The sequence below is a fragment of the Macaca mulatta genome, chromosome 12 (genome assembly GCF_049350105.2).
Source record: "Macaca mulatta isolate MMU2019108-1 chromosome 12, T2T-MMU8v2.0, whole genome shotgun sequence".
NCBI lineage: Eukaryota > Metazoa > Chordata > Mammalia > Primates > Cercopithecidae > Macaca > Macaca mulatta.
The window spans coordinates 119,986,290-120,009,820 of record NC_133417.1 but is presented as its reverse complement, the minus strand read 5'-3'; the positions used below and the strand labels follow the sequence as shown (position 1 = coordinate 120,009,820).

Here is a 23,531-nt window from a genome sequence, read left to right as displayed (position 1 = left end):
AAAATTATAGGCGCAGTATGAGTGTTAAAAGAGATCATGTTAATTGGCAGAGTCACAAGTCATATTTTTATCAGTACTTTGTACATACTGTGATACAAAAATCAGGCATGGTGAGTTTTTAAAAAGTAATAGGTTTTGTAATGTCAGTGAACACCATTTTCAGTATCTTGAGAATAACATTGTGGGTGTGTACTCTGTTTTTAGCAATCTTTCTGAAAAGCTCAGTTTCACTTGAATGTTCATATCTATTAAGATGTACAGTGTGATACTTTCAATCTTGCAAGAAATGTGGAGAATTGTTTTTCTTGATATGTGCTATGTGTACAGAGGTAATTTGATAATAATGGTGTAAATACCTAAAGGTTTTAGAGTTAGTATAATAAACCAAGCACAAAAAGTGCTCATCATTTAAAAGGCTTTACTTCTCTGGGTACATTACATCCACTGAGTAAAATGTCTTGGTGTGTATTTATTAGTATCATTACCTTCTTAGGATTAACAAATGTAGCAGGTATTTTGATGGACAGTAGTAGGAATATTTTGTTTCTGTGCCTCTTTGCTGACTGCAGGGAACTTCATTCTGTCTGCAGACAGACTGCCAATCTGATGATTTCTGTTTACATTTGCTTAAAGAACAATTAACTTTCTGTGAACTGAAAGAATGGCTGCATTTTTCACAATATAGCTGAAAAATGAGTGGCTACTTTACCATAGTAAGAAGCACATGTTTTTTTAAATGGGAAACCGTGGTTCCTTACAGTCAAAATGACCAGATGTCCTGGTTTGTCTGGGACAGTCCTGGTTTATTCTTATTGTCCCAGTATCCTATTCAATGATCACTCCTCTTCACTCTCAGTTTTCTCATTTGGACAATACATTATATGGTCATTCTATGTGTGGGTGACATTTTGAGGTATATGATCTACACTTCAGGGGAAGATACACCTTAGTAGTTGAAAAGAAGCAGCCAGTAGTTGGTTTTGCCTCAAGAGGTTTAGGGACACTTGAACAAAATTGTTCCTTTCTCCAACTTTCTTTGATAGTTACTATTTAAAATCAGCAGGTATGTTATGGTATAATATTTAACCAAGGAGTAACAGCCTTTCAAATATTCATCCTTAATACCTTCTGCTTTGAGAAAGTGAGAAATATGGTAGTGTTGGGCCTTGGATGAAGTATTGGGTATGAAATGTTTATTTAACAATGACTCAAGTCTTGATTGTTTTAATTTCTTCAAACAGCACTAACATTCTGAGAGAGCCTGTGTGCTTAGGAGGATGTGAGCACATCTTCTGTAGGTAAGTAATTATGGCTTGATGTATATAGTACAACTGTATTTTTTACTAGATAACAGTCATGTAATTTTGTTGATAATAATGGTACTTGATATTTGTGTAACTTTCAAAGTCTGCAGAGTAACCTACTGTATGTTATCTTAGTTTGGTCTTTAAAACTGTGTCTTAACTTACAAATAAGAAAACCAAAGCTCGAAGAGGATGACTTGTCCAAAGTTACAAACCTTAGTAGACAGCTTTGCCAAATTTGAGGAAAGAAAATAATACTGTTTATATGATTCAAATAGGTGTTTTAAAATTTTCTAGTTAAGTTTTGAATCTAGACTCAAAATTATGAAAGTATAGTTCTTATGGTTATTATATTAGTTTCCTAAGTCTGCCATAGCAAAGAACCAAAAACTGGGTGGCTTAGAAGAACAGAAACGTATTGTCTCTCTGGTTCTGTAGGCTAGGAGTCCAAGATCAAGATGATGACAGGGTTGGTTCCTTCTGTGGGCTGCGAGTGAGAATCTGCTCCATGCCTTTCCCCTAGCAATCTTTGCTGTTCCTTGACTTGGAGATGCATCACTCCGGTCTTTGCTTTCGTGTACACCTGGCATTCTTCCTTGAGTGCATGCTTCTCTCTGTGTCAAATTTCCCCTTTTTATAAGAATACCAATTATATTGGATAAAGGCTCACCCTAATGATCTCATCTTAACTTGATCATCTAGATCCCCTGTTTCCAAATTAGGTCACATTCACAGTTACTGAGGGGTGAAGACTCAAACACCTTTTGGGGGGACACGATTCAATGCATAACAGTTATTGTGAAATTATATCCATGTGACGGCCCTGGCTTATAGGTGAGAAGATTAGATTTTTATCTCTTATTTCTTGTTCAGGAGAAATCAGTTGAGAGATTAAGTGTCTTAGTTTAATTGCCTATGAGACAAGGAAAATATAGTTTCCTTTGAATTAATCTTTTAATTATTTCCAGTTATGAGTATGTTACTGTCTTGCATGAATAAACTGCATCCGGAAATTTGAACATATATGAAAATAACCTTGTGTATTACTTCATGGTCTAAGGTCGTCTGGGAGGCAGCTATGTTTTGGGTCGCAATTTTGTTTCTGGAAAAACAGATCTGTTATATGAGGGATATCCAGCAGGAGGATGGAGTAGGAGATGGTACCTGTTGCCTACCAGATACGTCTGTTTGGATGATGAAAGAAAAGGCATTTTAAAGTTGCTATGTTCAGAGCTGATCTCTTGATCATCCTCCTCTTCAGCCTTTTCCTGCCTGGGTAATCTTCATCACAATAAATGGTACCAGTTACTGCTAGGTTGTTTATCCCATGTCACTAAGTTCTATCAGTTCTGCCTCAAATTGTGTCCTGAATCTTGAATTTTTCCACCTGTTTTTCTGAATTTGCTACAGTTTATAGTTTGCTCCAAGCCATCATTGTATTACCTCTGCTCATACTATTGTGATAGGTTCATAACTGGTCTTCCCTTTTTGGCATCATCACTCCTTCCTCATTTTCTATGTTCTTGACAGTGATCTTTGAAAAATCTCAATAATATCCGTATCATTACCCTGCTTAAACTCTTTAGTGGCTTCCTATTGCAGTTAGAAAAAAATCCAAACTCTCCTCTCTGGTCTGCAAAACCCTGTATGGGACCTAGACCCAGTCTGCCTCTTGGACATCATTTACCTCTGGCTCACACTGTTCCAGCACTTCTCCTTTTAGTTCAGGAAATACACCAAATTCACTCCCGCCCCAGGACTTTGACACTTGCTATTTCTTCCATGTGAAATGTACTTAGGCCAGAGTTCTGTGAGGCTTACTTTTTATCAGTTATATATCAGCTGAAACGTCACTGCCTCCAAAACGGATGTCCACTCCCTGTCCCCACTCTGTAGCAAGCAGATGTATTTTGTTTCAGCTGATGGATGATGGGTTTTCTCACTGTATACAATAGGTCAGTCACAAAGCTGCTAGAGCATGATGAACTCCATGACATTTTATGCAAAGTTGTTTTCTGTGTCTGGTGGGGTGGGGGATCCATACATTTAATGAGATTCTAAAGGACTCTGTGACTTAAAACAGCCAATACAAGGCTGAGATATGAGAACATCTTTTTGTTTTTTTTTGGGTTTTTTTTGAGACAGAGTCTTGCTCGGTCCCCAAGGTTGGAGTGCAGTGGTGCGATCTTGGCTCACTGCAAGCTCCGCCTCCCGGGTTCACGCCATTCTCCTGCCTTGGCTTCCTGAGTAACTGGGACTACAGGTGCCTGCCACCACGCCCGGCAAATTTTTCTATTTTTAGTAGAGACAGGGTTTCACTGTGTTAATCAGGATGGTCTCGATCTCCTGACCTTGTGATCTGCCTGCCTCAGCCTCCCAAAGTGCTGGGATTACAGGCATGAGCCACCACACGCCTGGCCAAGAACATCTTAAAAGAGAAGATGATTATGTGTATATGACATGAACATAGAAAAGAATTCATTCAGTGCAGTTTTGATTTATGATTATATAATGCCAAAAATTATGGTAGCTGTTTTTACTCTTGCAGATTTTGAGTTAAAACTGCTCAGCAATGAGGTTTTAAAATGATTTTGATGTAGCTCAGTTCAACTGATAAAAGTAGTTCCTCTACTCTCTCAGATACAATTTACGTGGCAAGGGTGCTCAAACATTTTGGTCTCAGACCACTTTGCATTCTTCAAAATTGAGAACCATAGAGAGCTTTTGTATGTGCATGCATTTGCCATACAAAACTGAGACGTTAAAAAAAAGAATTCATTTAAAAATAATAAACCCATTACATACAAACACAAATAACACTTTTTAAGGAAAAATAACAATTTTACAAGTCAAAGAAAAAAATACAAGGAGTGGCACTGTTTTACATTTGTGCAAATCTCTGTCTTGCTGAATAGAAAACAGCTACATTCTCAGCTTATATATTCAGTCTATTGTTATATGTTTTTTTGATGAAGAAAATCTGGCCTTATACATAATTGTAGTTGGAAGAAGTATTGAAGTATTTTCAGTAGCTTTTTTAGATAATTGTGGCTATTCTCCTTTAATACTACACCAAAACTTGACAAGGGTTTTTTTTTTTTTTTTTTTTTTTTTAATTTGTGAAGACACTCACTCTGTCACCCAGGCTGGAGCGCAGTAGCGCGATCTTGGCTCACTGCAGCCTCAACTCCCTGGGCTCAGGTGATCATCCAGTCTCACTTTCTGAGGAGCTGAGACTGCAGTTGTGCCTCACCAAACCTGGCTAATTTTTGTAGTTTTTTTGTAGAGGCAAGGTTTTGCCATGTTGCCCAGGATGCTCTTGATCTCCTGGGCTCAAGCGATTCTCCTGTCTCGGCCTCCCAAAGTGCTGAGATTACAGGCGTGAATCACCATGCTTGGCCAAAAAGTGCTGTTTTCTTTAGGTTCATCACAGTGTGGAATCTGAAACTATATCAATAAATTTTTATACTCTGTTACATGAAATTTCATTGGGTTATCTAGTACTTTGAATTTATCTTTTGCTCAGCATGGTTTTATGACATCACACATGGGTCATTTGGGAAATATTCACTCACTGAACTATACAGATCCATGGAAAAATGACATTTTTTTCAGAATTCTGAATTAATGTATATAAAATAATTTGGGAATAGTTTATAAAATGTTACCGAATATATAAATACTAGTCTGATCTGAGTACCAATGCAGTGCTGGACTAGTAACTTGAATAACTGGATCTGATTTTCTTCATCCAAATATCAGGTGGTAGTGCTTGATGAGTTGATTTCAGATTGTATTTTACTGATAATTAAGTATTGCACAAATGATTTAAATTGTGTGAGTAGTCAGTTTTACATTTTTTTGTGTGTTGGGGTTTCAAGTTAGAGTTCTTCACTGCTAGCGAACAAATGTACAGAAGATCCTTTGCTAAAGAAAGTTGACATTTATTGACCTCAGTGACATTTTTTTAATTAGGTGGTCCCAAAAGTCTCTGCCAGCTCTGGTATGGGTTACAGATTCATTTTACAATTATTTTGAGTTAGATTCTGTCAGGAATCATGCTAGAAGCCAAGGATACAAAAATTAGAAATGGCATAGGTTTTGTCTGAAGATAGTTCATGTTGTAAGAATCCTGTCTGCCTACAGAGGATTGAGTCCTGTGACAAGGAATGTCCTGTGGTGCTTGGGGAGGATGTGGCTTTTCAACCGTTACCTTACCCAGTCTTACTGGAACCCATCTCGTGAGGCCAATGAAGGAGGAGATTTATAGAATTCTTATTCTGGAATTCACAGATGGGCTTGGGCGGGGGGATCGTGAATCCCTCTTTTTACATGAGTGTGTATATATATTCATCAGATTTACAAAAGGTTTAAAAACCCCAAAATTAGAAAAACTCTTCTAACTCTGAAACTTTAGTGCTTTGATAACCCAGGTAATTGAGTCTATAGGTGTTAAAATTATCTGAGTCAAAGATCTTTTCCCAAAAGCTGCTTTAAAGCCTTGAGATACTAGTCCAAAAACAAAACAAAAGGTCTTTCCTGGTCTCTGCAGTAGTTTTAGGTATTTTCATGGAATGTTAAGATAGAAAAAGTTAGGATGCACGACTACCATACATTAGGCATTCTATCTTTCTGTTACATCTCTGTAACCTTTAGAAGCTACAGATTTATTTGTAGGAAAAGTTATGCAGACTAATGTCAGGCTAAATAAAGTCTCTTCATAGCAAATTACATGAGCAACTTTAGATTTGATGTGCGTATTTTACTCTTTAAAACAGTAATTAGTATATTACAATTGACTAATGTGTGTTAGAATAACCTCTGCTCCATTTATTTCTGTTCAAACTGTTTAATTTTTGGAACTTAGATTTTGCTGAATGGGTGTTTTTTTGTTTTTTTTTTGTTTAATTCTTTTAAAGTAATTGTGTAAGTGACTGCATTGGAACTGGATGTCCAGTGTGTTACACCCCAGCCTGGATACAAGATGTGAAGATAAATAGACAACTGGACAGCATGATTCAACTTTGTAGTAAGCTTCGAAATTTGCTACACGACAATAAGCTCTCAGGTAAGAACTATCCCTGTCTCTTAGTTAAAAACTGATGAATTCATATTCTTCACATAAAGTATATGAAACATCTGTCTGGAATTCTGAAATACATGTTTCAGATTTTAAAATCTGTAGCTTTTTTTTTTTTTTTTTTTTTTTTTTTTTTTTTTTTTAGTAGCCATGGAGTCTCTCTCTGTTGTCCAAACCAGACTTGAACTCCTGAACTCAAGGGATCCTCCTACCTCAGCCTCCCGGGTACATGCAGGTGACACCACACCTGGTGGTTTTTTGGAGGATCATTTTGAGAAATGACAGGAACTGTAGAGATAATTAAAGTCTAACCCCCTTATTTTATAGTTGAGAAATCAAGGTCCAGAGAGGTGAAATAACCTTGCCTACAGCCACATGTGTAGTTAGTACTAGAAGCTGGAAAAATAAAACCCGTTTCTGACTGTAAATCTAGGAACTTTTTTGCTGCTTCACACTGCCTGCTTTTTTACATTTATGATAAGTTCTGTCGAATATATATGGAATGGTGATTTTGGCCTTAGTAGCACTTAACTCACTTAAATACACTTTCCCAAGATAGAATACAACATTTTTCCATGGATCACTTTTCTAGACTGATTTAATTAGATGAGCACATTTGAAAGAGCAGAAATCTAATATTCATTTTCTTTTATATTTAAGTGGGGGTTAATGTTTTTCAAATTGTCCTTAGACTCTGTGTATTAACTATATATCTTTCCATTATGCTTTCTGCTAAGAACTAATTAACTATGGAAAGAAAGTAAAATGTTTTGAGTCTTCATAATTGGATATTGCAGTTGTCTTTTTATTGACCAGATCATGCTATTTTAGTATGTGTTTGTAGAAGAACCTGTTCTTGACTGGCAGGATGCCATGGATGATTGATAATGCTCATATAAAATTGTTAGATTTCTATTTTTAAATCTTTTGTTCTTAAAATCCTGCCATGATGTCTTAAAGAACAATTATACTTATTCTACTTATATACTTTAGCTACTAAAGATGAAGTTGATTGTACAAAATCAAGAAATGTGACAAAAACTTTTGAGTGTTACAAGTCCGTATTTTTAAGAATTAGAACTTACATCACTCTATACCTATGAAAATTTTCCTTCAGCTGGTTATCTGCATCATTGTATTCAACTCCCGTCTTTTATAATAAAATGTGCTATAGTGCAGAAGTTTTTCTTACTTTCAGATGTAACTATAAACACACATTTTTGAAAGTTACCCTTTTTTAAAAATGATACTGTAGTTGTAAACCTTTTTAAGAACACTGAAGAAAAATTATGTCATTAGTTCATCTGAACTCTTCTTATTCAAAGACAGTACTGACAATGTTTATTTTCTAGTTAAAAAAGATTGATGTGTGATCTAGCTTTCTCTCCCCACATAGATACCAAGGGTCAGTGCAGGGGTTCTTAAGGGCCCCTGCACCTTTGGCAGTGTTCAGAGTGGAAGTGGGTAAGGTGTCAAGACCAGCTCGGTCAGGGAGACCCTAACCCAGTGGCGCTAGAGGAATTAAAGACACGCACACAGAAGTATAGAGGGGTGAAGTGGGAAATCGGGGGTCTCGCAGCCTTCAGAGCCGAGAACCCAGAACAGAGATTTTCCTACATACTTATTAGCAGCAAGCCAGTCATTAGCATTGTTTCTGTAGATAATTCGATTAACTAAAAGTATCCCTTATGGGAAATGAAGGGATGGACCAAAATTAAGGGATGGGTTTAGCTAGTTATCTGCAACAGGAGCATGTCGTTAAGGCACACATCACTCATGCTGTTGTTTGTGGTTCAAGAACGCCTTTAAGCGGTTTTCTGCTCTGGGTGGGCCAGGCGTTCCTTGCCTTCATTCCGGGAAACCCCCAACCTTCCCGCGTGGGCATCGTGGCCATCATGAACATGTCACAGTGCTGCAGAGATTTTGTTTATGGCCAGTTTTGGGGTCAGTTTATGGCCAGATTTTGGGGGGCATTTTCCCAACACGTCCCCTTTATTTGATTTGCAAAGTGATAAAAGCAAGGGCAGCTCTGTCAAGCTGAGCTACTTCTCGCAGGAGTCAGGATCCATATCTGTAGACTATCCAAAGACAAACAACACAGATTAAAGGCACAATCATCATAGAAATGACAGAGCTTCCAAGTGTTTTTATCCATTTTAATGGGTTACTAGCTGCTAATCTATCTGCAGCTCCTTCAAGCACTCCAGTTCTTGGCATGAAGGTCAGGTGTGCCTGGGATGCTTTAAATATTTGTTCTTTTAATTTTGCAATATTCAAAGACAAGTTTGTAGGGTGTCTTTCTAGTTGCTTTTTTATTCTTTCCTAAATTTTGATCTCGTTATTAATAGTTTCCACAAATCCTTATGGCTCCTACAGTGGGCCATATCATTTGAGGTTGAGGTGCCACTATACCGCCATGGTTCCAGATAATAGGAACTCTTGCCGTACTTCTTTTCATTTCTACCATCTGACCCTTTTGTTCAGATCAGCGGAACACAGTGTTGCTGTGGCACGCAGACTGAGAGGTGCAATTTAAGCTAAACATCCCATTTAGGGGACCAATTAATAATGATACCATAGGAATCATTGTGCAGCACCTCTGCCTGTTCTGCAGTGCAATCTTCCTAAACAAGTACGTTCATTTTTCTGGTCAGGTTCAATTTTGTTTACAAATAGGTTTTTGAGGGCGATACGCCTCTATTATAGGTGCAGATTTTTTATGGTAAATACTGAGATCAGAAAGCATGCGTAACTGCATCATAGAGTGATTACATCTAGGCATTATTGCCAGCCAAGATTGATAAATATGCCCAATAAGTGTAATTGTTCTCTGTGTCAGCCCTTGTTGAAGGAATACCCTCGGCAATGGTGATCTTCGCTGTCATAGCTGCCATTAAATTATTCATTGTGACTAGCTGTCCTACTTTCCTTAGGTTTTCTTCTGCCATCTGTGACAGCTTCTTGATCTGTCCCCAGGTGGGTGACTTTGTTCAATGGGTGTTGCTTGTGACAGTTGGGGTCCTCCTCAGCATCATCCTCAACATGGCTGCAACCAGGGGGTCCTCGGGATGCTCCCAGAAACTCTTCCTTGTCATCTGGCTCATGATAAGGTTTCAGGTGTCTTGATGATATCCAAATCGGCTGTTGATTTTGACCTGGAGAAACGCAAATATAACCTCTACGCCAAGTTATAATTTTACCTATTTCCCAATTTTTTGTTATTGGATCTCTCCACCAAATCAGTTGTTCTGCTTCTGTCTTTACAGCTGGTTTCTGTAGATGCTGTTCAGCTGCTGATAACATCTGGCCTTTGGGCAGGCTCAAAAAATTTAAAGTTAATAATGCTAAATTCAATTGTGCACGGGCTGTGCTATAATCCGTTTCTCCCCCTTTTTTGTTTTTGTTATCAGTTGTTCATCTGTATGAAATCGTAACTGAGCATTCTCAATTAACTGTGTGGACTGAACCATGTATGAAGAATCAGAAATCGCATTAATAGGCATATCAAAAACAGTCAATACCTTAATTACAGCTACAAGCTTTGCTTTTTATAGGGAGACTGGAAAACTTTTCAAGACAGAATAAGAAGCTTTACCATTACTAGACCTATTTGTAAAACAATGAAAATGCTTAGCAGGCTGTAGGTTGTTTACCGCAGGAATTGTAAATGCAAACCGTTCACAGTCTTGCTCAGCTAAAGGGATAGTAAAGAAACAGTCTTTTAAATCTATGACTATTAAAGGCCAGTTTTTTGGAATCATAGCAGGAGGAGGCAATCCTGCCTGTAATGTTCCCATAGGTTGTATAACTGAACTGATGACAGTTAAGTCAGTTAACATTCTCCGTTTACCTGATTTTTTCTTAATTACGAAAACTGGAGAATTTCAGGGGAAGAATGTTGGTGCTGTGTGCCCATTTTCTAATTGTTCAGTAACTAATTTCTCTAAAGCCTCCAGTTTGTCTTTACTTAGCGGCCATTGTTCTATCCAAATTGGCGTCTCTGTTAACCATTTTAAAGGTATAGGTTCTGGAGGCTTAACAATGGCCGCCATCAAAAATGATATCCTAATCTTTGGCGAGAACTTTATCTTTCCACTTGAAGCGGTTCTTTCAAACCTTGCAATTTTTTTTTCTAGTCTTATACGAGGGACATACCTCATTTCATGCATTATATGTTGACTTTGAGGGCTATATAATTGTTCTGGAATTAGAACTTGTGCTCCCCATTGTTGTAATAAATCTCTTTCCTATACATTTATCGGTACAGAAGTTATAATTGGTTGAATAGTCCTAGGTTGTCTGTCGGGCCCTTCACAATGCAAAAATATAACTACTTTGATATACTTCAGGGGCTTTACCAACTCCAACTATGTTAAATTGAGTGGGTTGAATTGGCCATGTGAATAGCTAGTGCTATAGAGAAATGATTGAAATGTCTACTTCTGTATCTACCAAACCTTTAAATTTCTTTCCTTGAATAGTTATTTCATAGGTAGGACATTTATCAGTAATTTGATTTACCCAATAAGCTGCTTTGCCTCGTTTATTTGTGCCTCCGAATCCTCCTGTTCATTTAATTTCACTTTTTCCCATTCCTACATATGGCACAATCAGGAGCTGTGCTATATGCTCTCCTCAGTCTGCTTTCCAGGAACACAAGTAGATATCGTAATTTGAATTTCCCTATTTTAATCTGAATCAATGACTCCTGTATGTATTTGTACCCCTTTTAAACTTAAACTAGACCTTCCTAAAAGTAATCCTATTGTCCCTGCTGGCAAGGGTCCACAGACTCCTGCTGGGACCTTTTGCGGGGGTTCCCCAGGTAGAAGGCTCACAGCTTTTGTGCAGCGTAAATCTACTGTGGCACTACTGGCTGTGGTGGGGGACAGACATTGTACAGGGGTGAAGGAATGGCCTGAGCTGGAAATGCCCCAGATTAGAATGGGGCCTGGCACGGACCCCTCATGGCGTTTCCCGAAATCGGGTTTCCTTCTTTATCAAACTTAGAGTGACACTGATTAGCCCAATGGTTTCCTTTTTTACATTTTGGACGTATTTCAGGATCAGTAGTTTTCTTTTTTCCTCTATCTGGCAACCTGACTTGCATATTTTTTCTACATTCTTTTTTAGTGTGACCATGCTTCCCACAGTTAAAACAAGCTCCAGGAAACAGAGTATTTCCTTTATCCACTCTCAGTCCTGCCATTGCCTGTGCTAGCAGAGTAGCTTTATGCAGATTACCTCTGATACCATCACAGGCCTTGAAATAATCAACTAAATGTGCTTTCCCTCTTGATACTATGCAGAGCAGCCTGGCAATCGGGATTAGCAGTGTTGAAAGCTAATAACTGCAACACTATATTCTGAGCAGCCAAATCTGCAATCATCTTTTTAAGAGACTCCTGTAACCAAGCTATAAAGTCAACATATGGTTCTTTGGGTCTCTGTTTTATAACACTAAAGGAAGGGTATTGTTCTCCACCTGAAGTGATTTTTTCCCAAGCTCTAATACACACTCCTCTAAACTGTTCTATGGCCTCATCCTGCATGAACACTTGTGCATCTAAACCAGTCCAGCTGCCAACCCCCAGAAGTTGGTCTGCAGTTATATTAATTCGAGGTTGGGCCTGGGCATTGTGAGCAGCCTGAATGGAAGCTTCATCTGCCCACCAAGTTTTAAATTGTAAGAACTGAGCAGAAGTTAAACAAGCTTAAGTAAGAGTGTCCCAGTCAGTAGGAATCATCCAACTGGAAACAGCAACATTCTTTAACAGTCCCATTACAAAAGGAGAACCTGGTCCATAGTGATTTATAGCTTGTTTAAATTCTTTGAGTAATTTAAAAGGAAAAGGCTCAAATGTAGCTATTATATTTCCCTGTTGATCTGGGGAGTGTATTCTAACAGGGAACTGCCAAGCCTCTAAGTCACCCTCTCATCTAGCTTGCTGAATTCCTGCCCAAATAGAACTAAGAGCAGTCGCTCGAGGCACTGCTCGAACAGTCACTCGGGCAACTACTTTTCACCCACCGTCCTCTGGAAAAGGAAGATCTGGAGGGTCAGGCCACTATTGTTCTTGAAAATAATAACGAGGGAGTGCAGAAGGGTAGGGAAGAACCTCTCCCTCCTTTGCCGCTTTAGCTTTACCTAGCCAAAAAACATGCTCTGTAACCTCTTTTGTTACTTCGTTATACTCTCCTTCCTCCCTCTCATCAGTGTGAAAAAGTTCTAAGGTGGAACGAACCACAGCCCATACTTGTCCCATTGTTATCCCAATGCTTCCAAGCTCCCCTTGTTACTACGGGGATTGCTTTAAGAGTACTCAGGTGTCCTCCAGCTAGTTCCACGTTCTCCAAGTGTTGCTCTGGCGACCCTTCAACCTGGATTCGAGCCCCAGATTGGGCGCCACTTGCCAAGACTAGCTTGGTCAGGGAGACCCTAACCCAGCGGTGCTAGAGGAATTAAAGACACACACAGAAATATAGAGGTGTGAAGTGGGAAATCAGGGGTCTTACAGCCTTCAGAACTGAGAGCCGCGAACGAGATTTGCCCACGTATTTATTAACAGCAAGCCAGTCATTACCATTGTTTCTACAGATGTTTGATTAACTATAAGTATCCCTTATAGGAAACGAAGGGATGGGCTAAAATAAAGGGATGGGCTTGGCTATTTATCTGCAGCAGGAGTGTGTCCTTAAGGCGCAGATGGCTCATGCTGTTGTTTGTGGTTCAAGAATGCCTTTAAGTGGTTTTTCGCCCTTGATGGGCCAGGTGTTCCTTACCTTCATTTCGGTAAACCCACAACCTTCCAACATGGGCATCATGGCCATCATGAACATGTTACAGTGCTGCAGAGATTTTGTTTAGGGTCAGTTTATGGTCAGATTTTGGGGGGATCTCTTCCCAACAGTAAGGCATCAGTGAGTTTCTTGAGTTAATTGTGCAGTATGAAAATTGTTCATGTTTGTGTGAAAGTGACTTTTGTTAGATTCTTAGGAGTGTGTGGTCTGTTAGGATTATTGGCTTTGCATTGAAATTTGAAGTGCTACTTTGGGGTTTGTGGCTATGATGATATTTTGATTTGGTTCTTCACCAGTTGCTGTATGGTAATGTATTCATTTGCTAGAACTGCTGTAACGAAGTATCACAGACTGAGTGGCTTAAACAACAGAAATTTATTGTCTCACAATTCCAGGCACTAGAAGTCTGAGATCAAAGTGTATGCAAGGTTGGTTCTTTGTTGAGGTCTGTGAGAGAGAACCTGTTTTAGGCCAGTCTCCTTGTCTTGTAGATGTCCATCTTTATGTTTACATAGTGTTCTCCTTGTTTGTATGAAATCTCCCCCTTTTAAAAGGACAGGAGTGATATTGCATTGGGGGTCCACCCTACTCCAGTATTGCTTCATTTTAGCTAGTTACATCTGCAATGACCTTATTTCCAAGTAAAGTCATATTCTGAGTTATTGGGGGTTAGGACCTCAACATATGTGAATTTTGTTGGGGGAAGAACTCAATTTATAACACTATAACATTTTTAATGGTGATAAATGGAGAGCAGGGTAACCCTTGATGGATTTACTGCTGTCAGTTATGTTATACCATAGGGGTGCAAAGAAGAGTAAGATAGACTCCTTTCCAGAAATTTTACTCTAGCTAGTGATGTTTGAATCATTTATATTTTGAGGACTATGGAATATGAAATGCTTTCTTCATATTTCATCATTAAAGATATTTAGGAAAATTGTGTTTAGAACAAGTTTCTGAGGCCTTTAAGAATGTAGTCTTTCTCATCTAAGTAGAGTTGGAGATTGTAGAGAGAATTCTAGTGATTAATTTCCCAAAGACCATTTTGTGTTTGTTTTCTTTATTATAATTAGGAATAATTACTCTAGTCCTTACTGGACTTAAGCACTGCTGCCCTCAACGTTACTTATATTAAGCTGAATTGAATTTCACTGTTTAGATAACACATAATCCAGAATTTAGGAACGTGAAGGTCATCTTTGATCCCGTTATTCTGTAGGTAAGGAAACAAGACCCAGGCTACACAGGGCAGTTGTGTTGTACATTTCTTACTGTTTTTCTATTTTGCACAACTTTTTGGTTAGAAGTGTAGGTATTCATTATGTTTGTTGAATTGAGTTGCATAAAAATTGGCAGTGCTAATTCATGTCCTAGAGACTAAACTTAAAATTATTTGTTTACTTATTTTGAGACAGACAGTGTCCTGCTCTGTTGCCCAGGATGGAGTGCAGTGGGACCATCATGGCTCACTGCAGCCTTGAACTGGGTTCAAGAGATCCTCCCACTTCAGCCTCCCAAATAGCTAGGACTACAGGCACTCACCACCACACACCCAGCCAGTTAATTATTTTTTTTTTCTTTTAGAAGAGATAGGGTTTGCTGTGTTGCCCAGGCTGGTCTTCAACTCCTGGCCTCAAATGATTCTCCCACCTTGACCTCCCAAAGTGCTGGGATTAGAGGCATGAGCTAATTGTGCCTGACCTAATTAAAATAATTTTAAAATACATTCTTAGAATTTGGTTTAAATAATTCATTTTATAGTGATAACATCTATGCATTCATAGGCCTTCTTAAAAAATTATAATAGTAGTATCTTTCTTTGCTACTTTGATAGAAAATGACAATAAATTTAGAGTATAAACATTGAATTGTAACCTTCTGTTGAGATCTCTAAATTCCATGGTGCAGAGCTTTTTCTACTTTATATTAAAGTTGTGTAGTCCCCAGTTTTTCATCCCAAATTCTTCCGAAAACAAATTAGCCTTAAGGGCATTTGAGATTTTTTTCTGGAACATTTCCCTTTGTTTCTTTATAGTTTGTCTATTCTATGTATTTTATGCAGTACCTTTGTGGTAGTTGATTATCTAGTAGGTACTTCTAGAACTAAAAGGTTAGAAGGTAAACGATATACCAGGAACTGATAGTTGGGGACAAAAGACAGTTAGTCTTCTTTATAATAATGAGGATGTTGGAAAATGATCTCACTAGGATAAGGGTATTAGATTAAGTGATTCCTAAGCTGTCATTCCAAAATTGTATGATTCTGTTAAATGGTCATGTGTAGAAGATGATGAATTAAGTGGAATGGTGAACATCTCTCACATTTTCTTTTTTAGAAACCCCGTAGTTCACAATTTATCTTTCAAATGAACCTTGTTACTTGCATTTACTATAATATATATAATTACTGTAATTAAGATGGGCAATTAGGAAGAACTTGTCAAATCATGAACATAGTGTATGGTATACCGGAGATAAAGAAGCCTGATTTATAGTAATACTTTCTAAAATGAGCTTCTAAATACTTGAACAGATTTTTCTTGGTTCAGTGTACTTTAAAGAGGAGATTGTCAAATTTTGCTGACAACCATTTATGGATAACTTTACCTTATCCTTTATAACACTTTATAACATGATCTTATTTTTACTAATGGAGTTAAATTTAAAAGTTTTTATTTTCTCTTGAACCATATCATATTAAGTCAGACCTTGCAGGTGCTGGTCAGGTTCTGTGAAACATGTTGGTGTTGGTGACATTAAAAAAAAAACTTTGATTATGCTTTTACAGTATTACAATTTCCCTTTCTATTTTCTGCTTTAGAGAGAGATGCTGGTCTTTCTGTAACGATTACACAGTGTTTCATATATGCTCTGACGTTTTTATAATAGAGGAAGATGAATGTTTGAATAGCTGTGTTGCCGTTGTTTTTTTTAAATAGAGCTAAATGCTTCCTAAGTTATAAAATAATCATTCTTTAGTGAAGGCGTTAATGTTGCACAGATGGTAGCAAAGGACTTTCCTTTGATTTTTAATAAGGAACTGGTTCGTCAAAGAGATTTCTCAGCTTCGGTTGTGAAACCTATAATAGAGAATAATTTGAAAGGCACACAATGTACATCATTATAATCCTTTGATGTAGATTAATGATAGCTAAATCACATTTTCTAATTGCCTCTTTTTTCTATAGTTGATTATTAAATTTTAAGAAAAAACTTGGCTAAGCAGCTCTTTAGTAACACGTGCATCTCTGTTCCTCAATATTTTGTGATGTACTCTGAAATTCAGAGAATAGAATTTTCTTTTAAATATTATTATTAAGGAATTTACTGTGCAGAGGAAGGACCAATGTTTTTCTTCATGAAATGAATATTATGATTTATCGTGCTGAGAGGCATTCACCCGTAAAAATTGTTGGTAGTTGTTAATAATGTGATTTATGTTCCAGCAGTAGTGTTTTGCTTTTTACAGTTTTATCTTAGATATTATCTTAGATATTCAGAATATCTAATAAAATTCAGAATATACAGTTATCTTTGTTATTGTGCTCCTTGCTTAGTTGTGCAAGACACATAATTAAAATCTTCTTGAGTAACGTTATTACCAGATGAATAGTAAAATTGTGTTCATATCAATTACGTTGAATATGTTATCTTCATTTACTCATTTATAAGGTAGGAAATATGTACATCTGAGTATGAAATTTCTGGTCTTTTTAGATTTAGGTTTTTAGTCAGTTGAGTATGTTGCTGCTATATATAAGGCTTAATTTTCCTTTAAAAGCTCAATTCTACATTTTTAAAGTTTTTCAAACATTGAGAACCTCAGGGTTTGACATGGTTTTAATTGAAAATGTCATCTATGTTTAAAATAATTTAAAACAAAATCAAACGCAAGTTATTATAGACTATCAGAGGATTAACCTTTATGTCTTTGTAATCCTGAGTCTTTCTTGAAAAGTAGTCCTGGCAACATTTCATTTTGACCTTTCCTATAGACTTGAGATTGTATCAGAAGTGACTTGGTTTTGATATCTACTTATCACTGCAAAGAAAAGACCTTGTTGAATCTAGACATAAAGTCTTTATGTGAATGGATACCTCTTTCTGATACTTTCCAAGATCCTGTCTTAATAACACTTTGTGGACCAGGTCATGTTCACCTATGACATTTAAAGGGTTTACGTAGGAGAATCTGCCCTTATTCAGATATGTACTCCTGCCTCCAGCAGGTTTATCATTTTACTGCCTTTTCAATGTCGTGCTTCCATTCCTTCTGCAGGAAGCAATGGCTACACTTCGGAGTAGAAAATCTTTACTCTTTTGCTAGGCAGGGATCATGTCTGAAATTTCTAGAGTTAAGTAATAATTATTTTATTTTTCAAAGCCTGTTTCCCATTTTTTCTTACCTGTTTTAAGGTTCTTTTACCAGTTGAATGTATTTTTAAAGATAGGACTTTTGTACTCAGGAAATATGAGGTGAAAGAATAGGCAGAAGAAGCAATTTTGAACTTGAAAGAATTGAGATTATCATTAACAATCTTCTGGTGCATTAATAATTTTAAGCTGGTAAAACAATAAAACAAGCTGTTCTGTGTGAATAAAAAATGACTAAACAAATAAAAAATAATTGATGATGTACTTTTGCTAATAAAGACATGAGAATGTTGAGAAGAAATTTATTCCACAAAACAGTAAGAAAATGAAAATAATGTATCTCTTAAGTATTAAAAGTTTGCAAGAATAATCACCATTTGAAAATGTTATTGAATATCTTAGTAACATCAGATGTTTATTTCCTGTATGATGGATGTTTTAGCCCTTAGGAATAAGACTAGTGGCCACTGGTTTTCTTCTTAAGGTACCTTATGTTTAGAACGCCATTCCATTAAAATTTTTCTTTGGTTCTGTAATGTAAGTAGAGTTTTATGCAGCATTCTTTTCGATTTGAATGAAGAGCAACTTTAAAGATGAAAACAAAATTTGGGTAGCTTCTTTTTCTCTCTGTCTTTTTCTCTGTCTCTCTCTTTTCTCCTCTTTCTTCTTTTAATAGGAATCACAAAACATATTGTAAGAAGCCTGGTTGGTCAAAGGAGATTGTCTGTGTTAATTAGGAGAATGTTTGTCAGGCAGCGTGAAATCATTTGTTAATTTATTTTTTTAATCTCATCAGGTTATTGTTATTTTTCCAACTTTCTTCCCTTTCTTATGTTCTTTTTTTCTTTCTCTCTTTCTTTTTTTTTTTTCTGGACCTGAAATTACCTTTTGCTAATCCAGTTTGTGTGGAGAGATAAAGCACCAGATTGGTAGTTAGGGGACTACTTCCTTCTTTTTGTTTTGACTTTAGTCCTTCATTGTTAAAATGAAAGAATTAGACTAAATTATTTTCAAGTTTTCTTTTAGCTCTTAAAATTAATTCTAACATCTCTTACATAAACATTTGGAAAGATTTAAGAGACTATCAAATAATGTATTCACTAGTACTTATTGAGTACTATCTATTCATGTGCTTACCACTGTGCTAGGCTGACCTGGGTTGATTTTTACCTATGTTTGCATGGAGTGGGAGAGAATTTTAAGGCAATTTTTTTTTTCTTGGAGAAAATGAATATCCCAAAGACAAAAACAACGTAAGACAACTTGAAGGGAGTTGTCAAAATCAGAAAAGTGGATGATTTGTATGATTTGTCAATGAAAAAAACTTTTCCTCTACACTCTTAGGTTCATTGTATGGAGGCCTGTGAATTAAACTGTAAAAAAGATTAGTAAGAGAAAAGACAGATTTTTATTTATGAATATACATGTAAGTTCACAGAAAAATGTGACTCTCCAAACTGGCAAAAATGGGGGTTTATAAACCTAAATTAATGGGAAGAGGTAGAGGGAAGAAAAGGCTTCTATGGGAAGAACAAACGGCTTTATTTCTTTTTTTTAAATTATACTTTAATTTCTGGGATACATGTGCAGAACGTGCAGATTTGTTACATAGGTATACATGTGCTGTGGTGGTTTGCTGCACCCATCAACCCGTCATCTACATTAGGTATTTCTCCTAATGCTATCCCTCCCATGACCCCCCACCCTCCGACAGGCCCTGGTGTGTGATGTTCCCCTCCCTGTGTCCATGTGTTGTCATTGTTCACCTCCCACTTATGAGTGAGAACATGCAGTGTTTGGTTTTCTGTTCCTGTGTTAGTTTGCTGAGAATGATGGTTTCGAGCTTCATCCATGTCCCTGCAAAGGACATGAACTCATCCTTTTTATGGGTGCGTAGTATTCCATGGTGTATATGTGCCACATTTTCTTAGTCCAGTCTATCATTGATGAACATTTGGGTTGGTTCCAAGTCTTTGCTATTGTGAACAGTGCTGCAATAAACATACATGTGCATGTGTCTTTATAGTAGAATGATTTATAATCCTTTGGATATATACCTAGTAATGGGATTGCTGGGTCAAATGGTATTTCTGGTTCTAGATCCTTGAGGAATGCCCACACTGTCTTCTACAATGGTTGAACTAATTTACACTCCCACCAACAGTGTAAATGCATTTCTGTTTCTCCACATCCTGTCCAGCATCTGTTGTTTCCTAGCTTTTTAATGATAGCCATTCTAACTGGCCTGAGATTGTATCTCATTGTGGTTTTAATTTGCATTTCTCTAATAATGATGATGAGCTTTATTTCATGTGTATTGGTCGCATAAATGTCTCCTTTTGAGAAGTATCTCTTTATATCCTTTGCCCACTTTTTGATGGGTTTTTTTTTTCTTGTAAATTTGTTTAAGTTCTTTGTAGATTCTGGATATTAGTCCTTTGTCAGATGGATAGATTGCAAAAATTTTTCTCCCATTCTGTAAGTTGCCTGTTCACTCTGATGATAGTTTCTTTTGCTGTGCAGAAAAATTTTTAAATTTTTCTTCTTAAAAACTCTACTGAATCTTTGTATATTCTGTCTACCCTCCATGGAATCTTTGTGTTTTAATTCTTAATTATAAATCTATATTTTTAAAAAACTTTTAAAAAGTTATTTTATATATACATTTAGAAAATATATATATTTTCTAACTGTATAGTTTAATGAATTTGCACAAACTGAACTTGCCCAGAACAAAAACAATACCATGGAAGTCCCTCTTGTGCTCCCTTTCAGTCACTGCTTTTCCCTATAGGGATAACCAACTACTATTCTGACTTAACACATTAAATTGGTTTTGGCTGTTTTATATTTGATGTAAGTGAAAACATACAATGTGTATGTAGCTTCTTTGGCTTAAGAGATTATGTTTGAGTATGTAGTTATTGTTTATTTATTCGTACTAATCTTTGGTTATACAGCTTGAAGTTAATATTAGATGATACCTAAAGGGTCATGACTATTGTCTTTAATCCCCTGTATTCATTTTGTCAGAGATAAGTCTCGAAATCATATAGTATGGGTCCTCCAACTTTGTTCTTCAGTATTATGTTGGTTGTTCTAAGTTTTTTGCCTTTCAAATTGTACCTTTCTTTTCCATGTAAATTTTATAATTGCTTGTTGAGTTTTACAAATAAACCTACTGGAATTTACATTGGGATTTGTTATATCTGTAAATCTGTTTGGAACAATTGGCATCTTAACAATATTGTTATAGTTCATGAACATGGTATATCTCTCCGTTTGTGTAGAATTCTTTAATAAGTATTTTGTAATTCCTAGCAAACAGAACTTACACATTCTGTTAGATTTGTATTTTATGGGGTTTTTTGGTACTGTATTTGGAATATAAGTTTTATGTTTTGTTCTCTGCTATATCTTCAGTCTCTAAGATATGGCACAAAGTTGGATTCAGTAAGTATTTATTGAAGGAGTGAATATCTGCTGTCAAAGAGTTCATACTCTAGGAGCTGAGAAAGAAGTACATAATTAAAAGATGATACACTTTAGGGGAACTATAAACAGAATTCTTTGGGAGCTCCTTGTGGGAGCAATAAAGTTCATGTAACAGATTTCTTTTTCTTTTTTTCCTGTCAGATTTGAAAGAAGATGACCCTAGGAGAAGTTTGTTTAATGATGCAGAAAACAAGAAGAATTCAATTAAAATGTGGTTTAGCCCTCGAAGTAAGAAAGTCAGATATGTTGTGAGTAAAGTTTCAGTGCGAACCCAGCCTGAAATAAAAAAAGATGCAAATGGTCAGCAAGACTCCTATGAATTTGTTTCCACAAGTCCTCCTGCAGATGTTTCTGAGAGGGCTAAAAAGGCTTCTGCAAGATCCAGAAAAAAGCAAAAAAAGAAAACTTTAGCTGAAATCAACCAAAAGTGGAATTTAGAGGCAGAAAAAGAAGATGGTGAATTTGACTCCAAAGAGGAATCAAAGCAAAAGCTGGTATCTTTCTGTAGCCAACCATCCGTTATCTCCAGTCCTCAGATAAATGGTGAAATAGACTTACTAGCAAGTGGCTCCTTGACAGAATCTGAATGTTTTGGAAGTTTAACTGAAGTCTCTTTACCATTGGCTGAGCAAATAGAGTCTCCGGACACTAAGAGCAGGAATGAAGTAGTGACTCCTGAGAAGGTCTGCAAAAATTATCTTACATCTAAGAAATCTTGGCCATTAGAAAATAATGGAAAACGTGGCCATCACAATAGACTTTCCAGTCCCGTTTCTAAGAGATGTAGAACCAGCATTCTGAGCACCAGTGGAGATTTTGTTAAGCAAACGATGCCCTCAGAAAATACACCATTGCCTGAATGTTCTTCACCACCTTCATGCAAACGTAAAGTTGGTGGTACATCAGGGAGGAAAAAGAGTAACTTGTCAGATGAATTCATTAGTCTTTCTCCGGGTACACCACCTTCTACATTAAATAGTTCAAGTTACAGACGAGTGATGTCTAGCCCCTCAGCAATGAAGCTGTTGCCCAATATGGCTGTGAAAAGAAATCATAGAGGAGAGACTTTGCTCCACATTGCTTCTATTAAGGTAGGATGCTTACTCTGAAATACCATCTCAGAATGAGGCCACCTATAAAGCAATTTCTTTGGAGTTGGTGAAAAATGGCATAGGATTACTAGGATAATTAACCTTTCACAGACATGATACTTCCTCTGAACCAGAGAAGCCAAATTCACAGGGACAGCATCTCTACTTCAGTTGGAGCAGTGGCCCCTGAGTCTGGGCAGCAGGATCTTGTAGGAGAAAACCAGTATTTGAATATTTCCGCTTTTATTTTGCCAAGTGCTTCTGCTTTTGTCTATTTTACCTTCAGTTTTTATCATTTTGTTTACCTGTCCTCATGCTTTATGAATGTAGACAATTGCTAAGTTATTACAGGCAACAATGTTTTCCTAGTAAAAGAGCCCACCAGAATTTGGAAGGTTGAAAGATGTGGTCTGTACGTTTCTCCAATGACCAGGACATTTGACTATCAGAAATGGCTCCTCTGGTTCACCACAAAGATGTCAGCCATTCCTTTTACTGACCTGTTCAATGAACGTTAATTCTCTTTAATTATTCTCAGCACCTGGGATGTGGCAGCATTTTTTGGAACCTGGCCTGTTTTCTAAATCTTTGAAATTGACACAGACACTGCATGTGAAACAGAGCAGTAGGCACCACAGCTTTATAGGCTTTGCTCTGTGATTTCATGCAAGTGTTAGGAAAGTATGATATGGTAGACCTTAGTACTAAATTAGGATAGCTTTTATGCTCTCTTAGCGACTTTACGTAGTCAGTTCACCCAGGAAACCCTTTGGTCTTCTGGATGGGTAGAGAACTTTGGGGCATCTGGGAGGAACCTCTTGGAGGCCCACAAACATGAGGCACCAGGGCAACATAAAACATTTGGGAAGAACATGGAGTAGACATTGAGCGTGGTCCAAAGATTCCTGTATTTCTGTGTGGAGAAAGGGAATATCACAAACAGAGCTTATCCCAACTGCTGCTGGTTTGTTTTCCTTGCTTTTCTTCCAGATTAATAAGGAATACAGTCAGCTCTGTGTATCTGTGCGTTCTATGTTTATGGGTTCAACCAACTGCGGATCAAAAATATTTGGGAGAAAAGCCAATAACAATACACAATAAAAAGTAATGCAAATTTTAAAATATTGTATAACAACTATCTACATAGCATTTATATTACGTATTATAAGTAATTTAAAGATGATTTAAAGTATACTGGAGGATCTGTGTAGGTTATTTGCAAATACATCATTTTGTATAAGGGATCTGTGGATTTTGTTATCTGCTGGGACCCTGGAACCAGTCTCCCGCAGATACTGAGGGATGACTGTACTCTATTTCTGATACCAGTGAGGCAGGGACCTTACAGCATGACCTCATATCCTTTGGACATCTTGAATTTTT

At 37.0% G+C, this 23,531-nt stretch overlaps 1 protein-coding gene across 2 annotated transcripts in view; it reads left to right on the top strand.

Annotated features, from left to right (window-relative positions):
• BARD1 (BRCA1 associated RING domain 1) overlaps positions 1–23,531 on the top strand; it is an 83,569-nt gene that overhangs the window by 10,783 nt on the left and 49,255 nt on the right. For both annotated transcript variants that reach the window (XM_001084740.5, XM_015110897.3), the window contains exons 2-4: positions 1,242–1,298; positions 6,224–6,372; positions 21,199–22,148. In XM_001084740.5, coding sequence (XP_001084740.2) covers positions 1,242–1,298; positions 6,224–6,372; positions 21,199–22,148 — 1,156 coding nt within the window. The remainder of the gene's footprint in view (positions 1–1,241; positions 1,299–6,223; positions 6,373–21,198; positions 22,149–23,531) is intronic.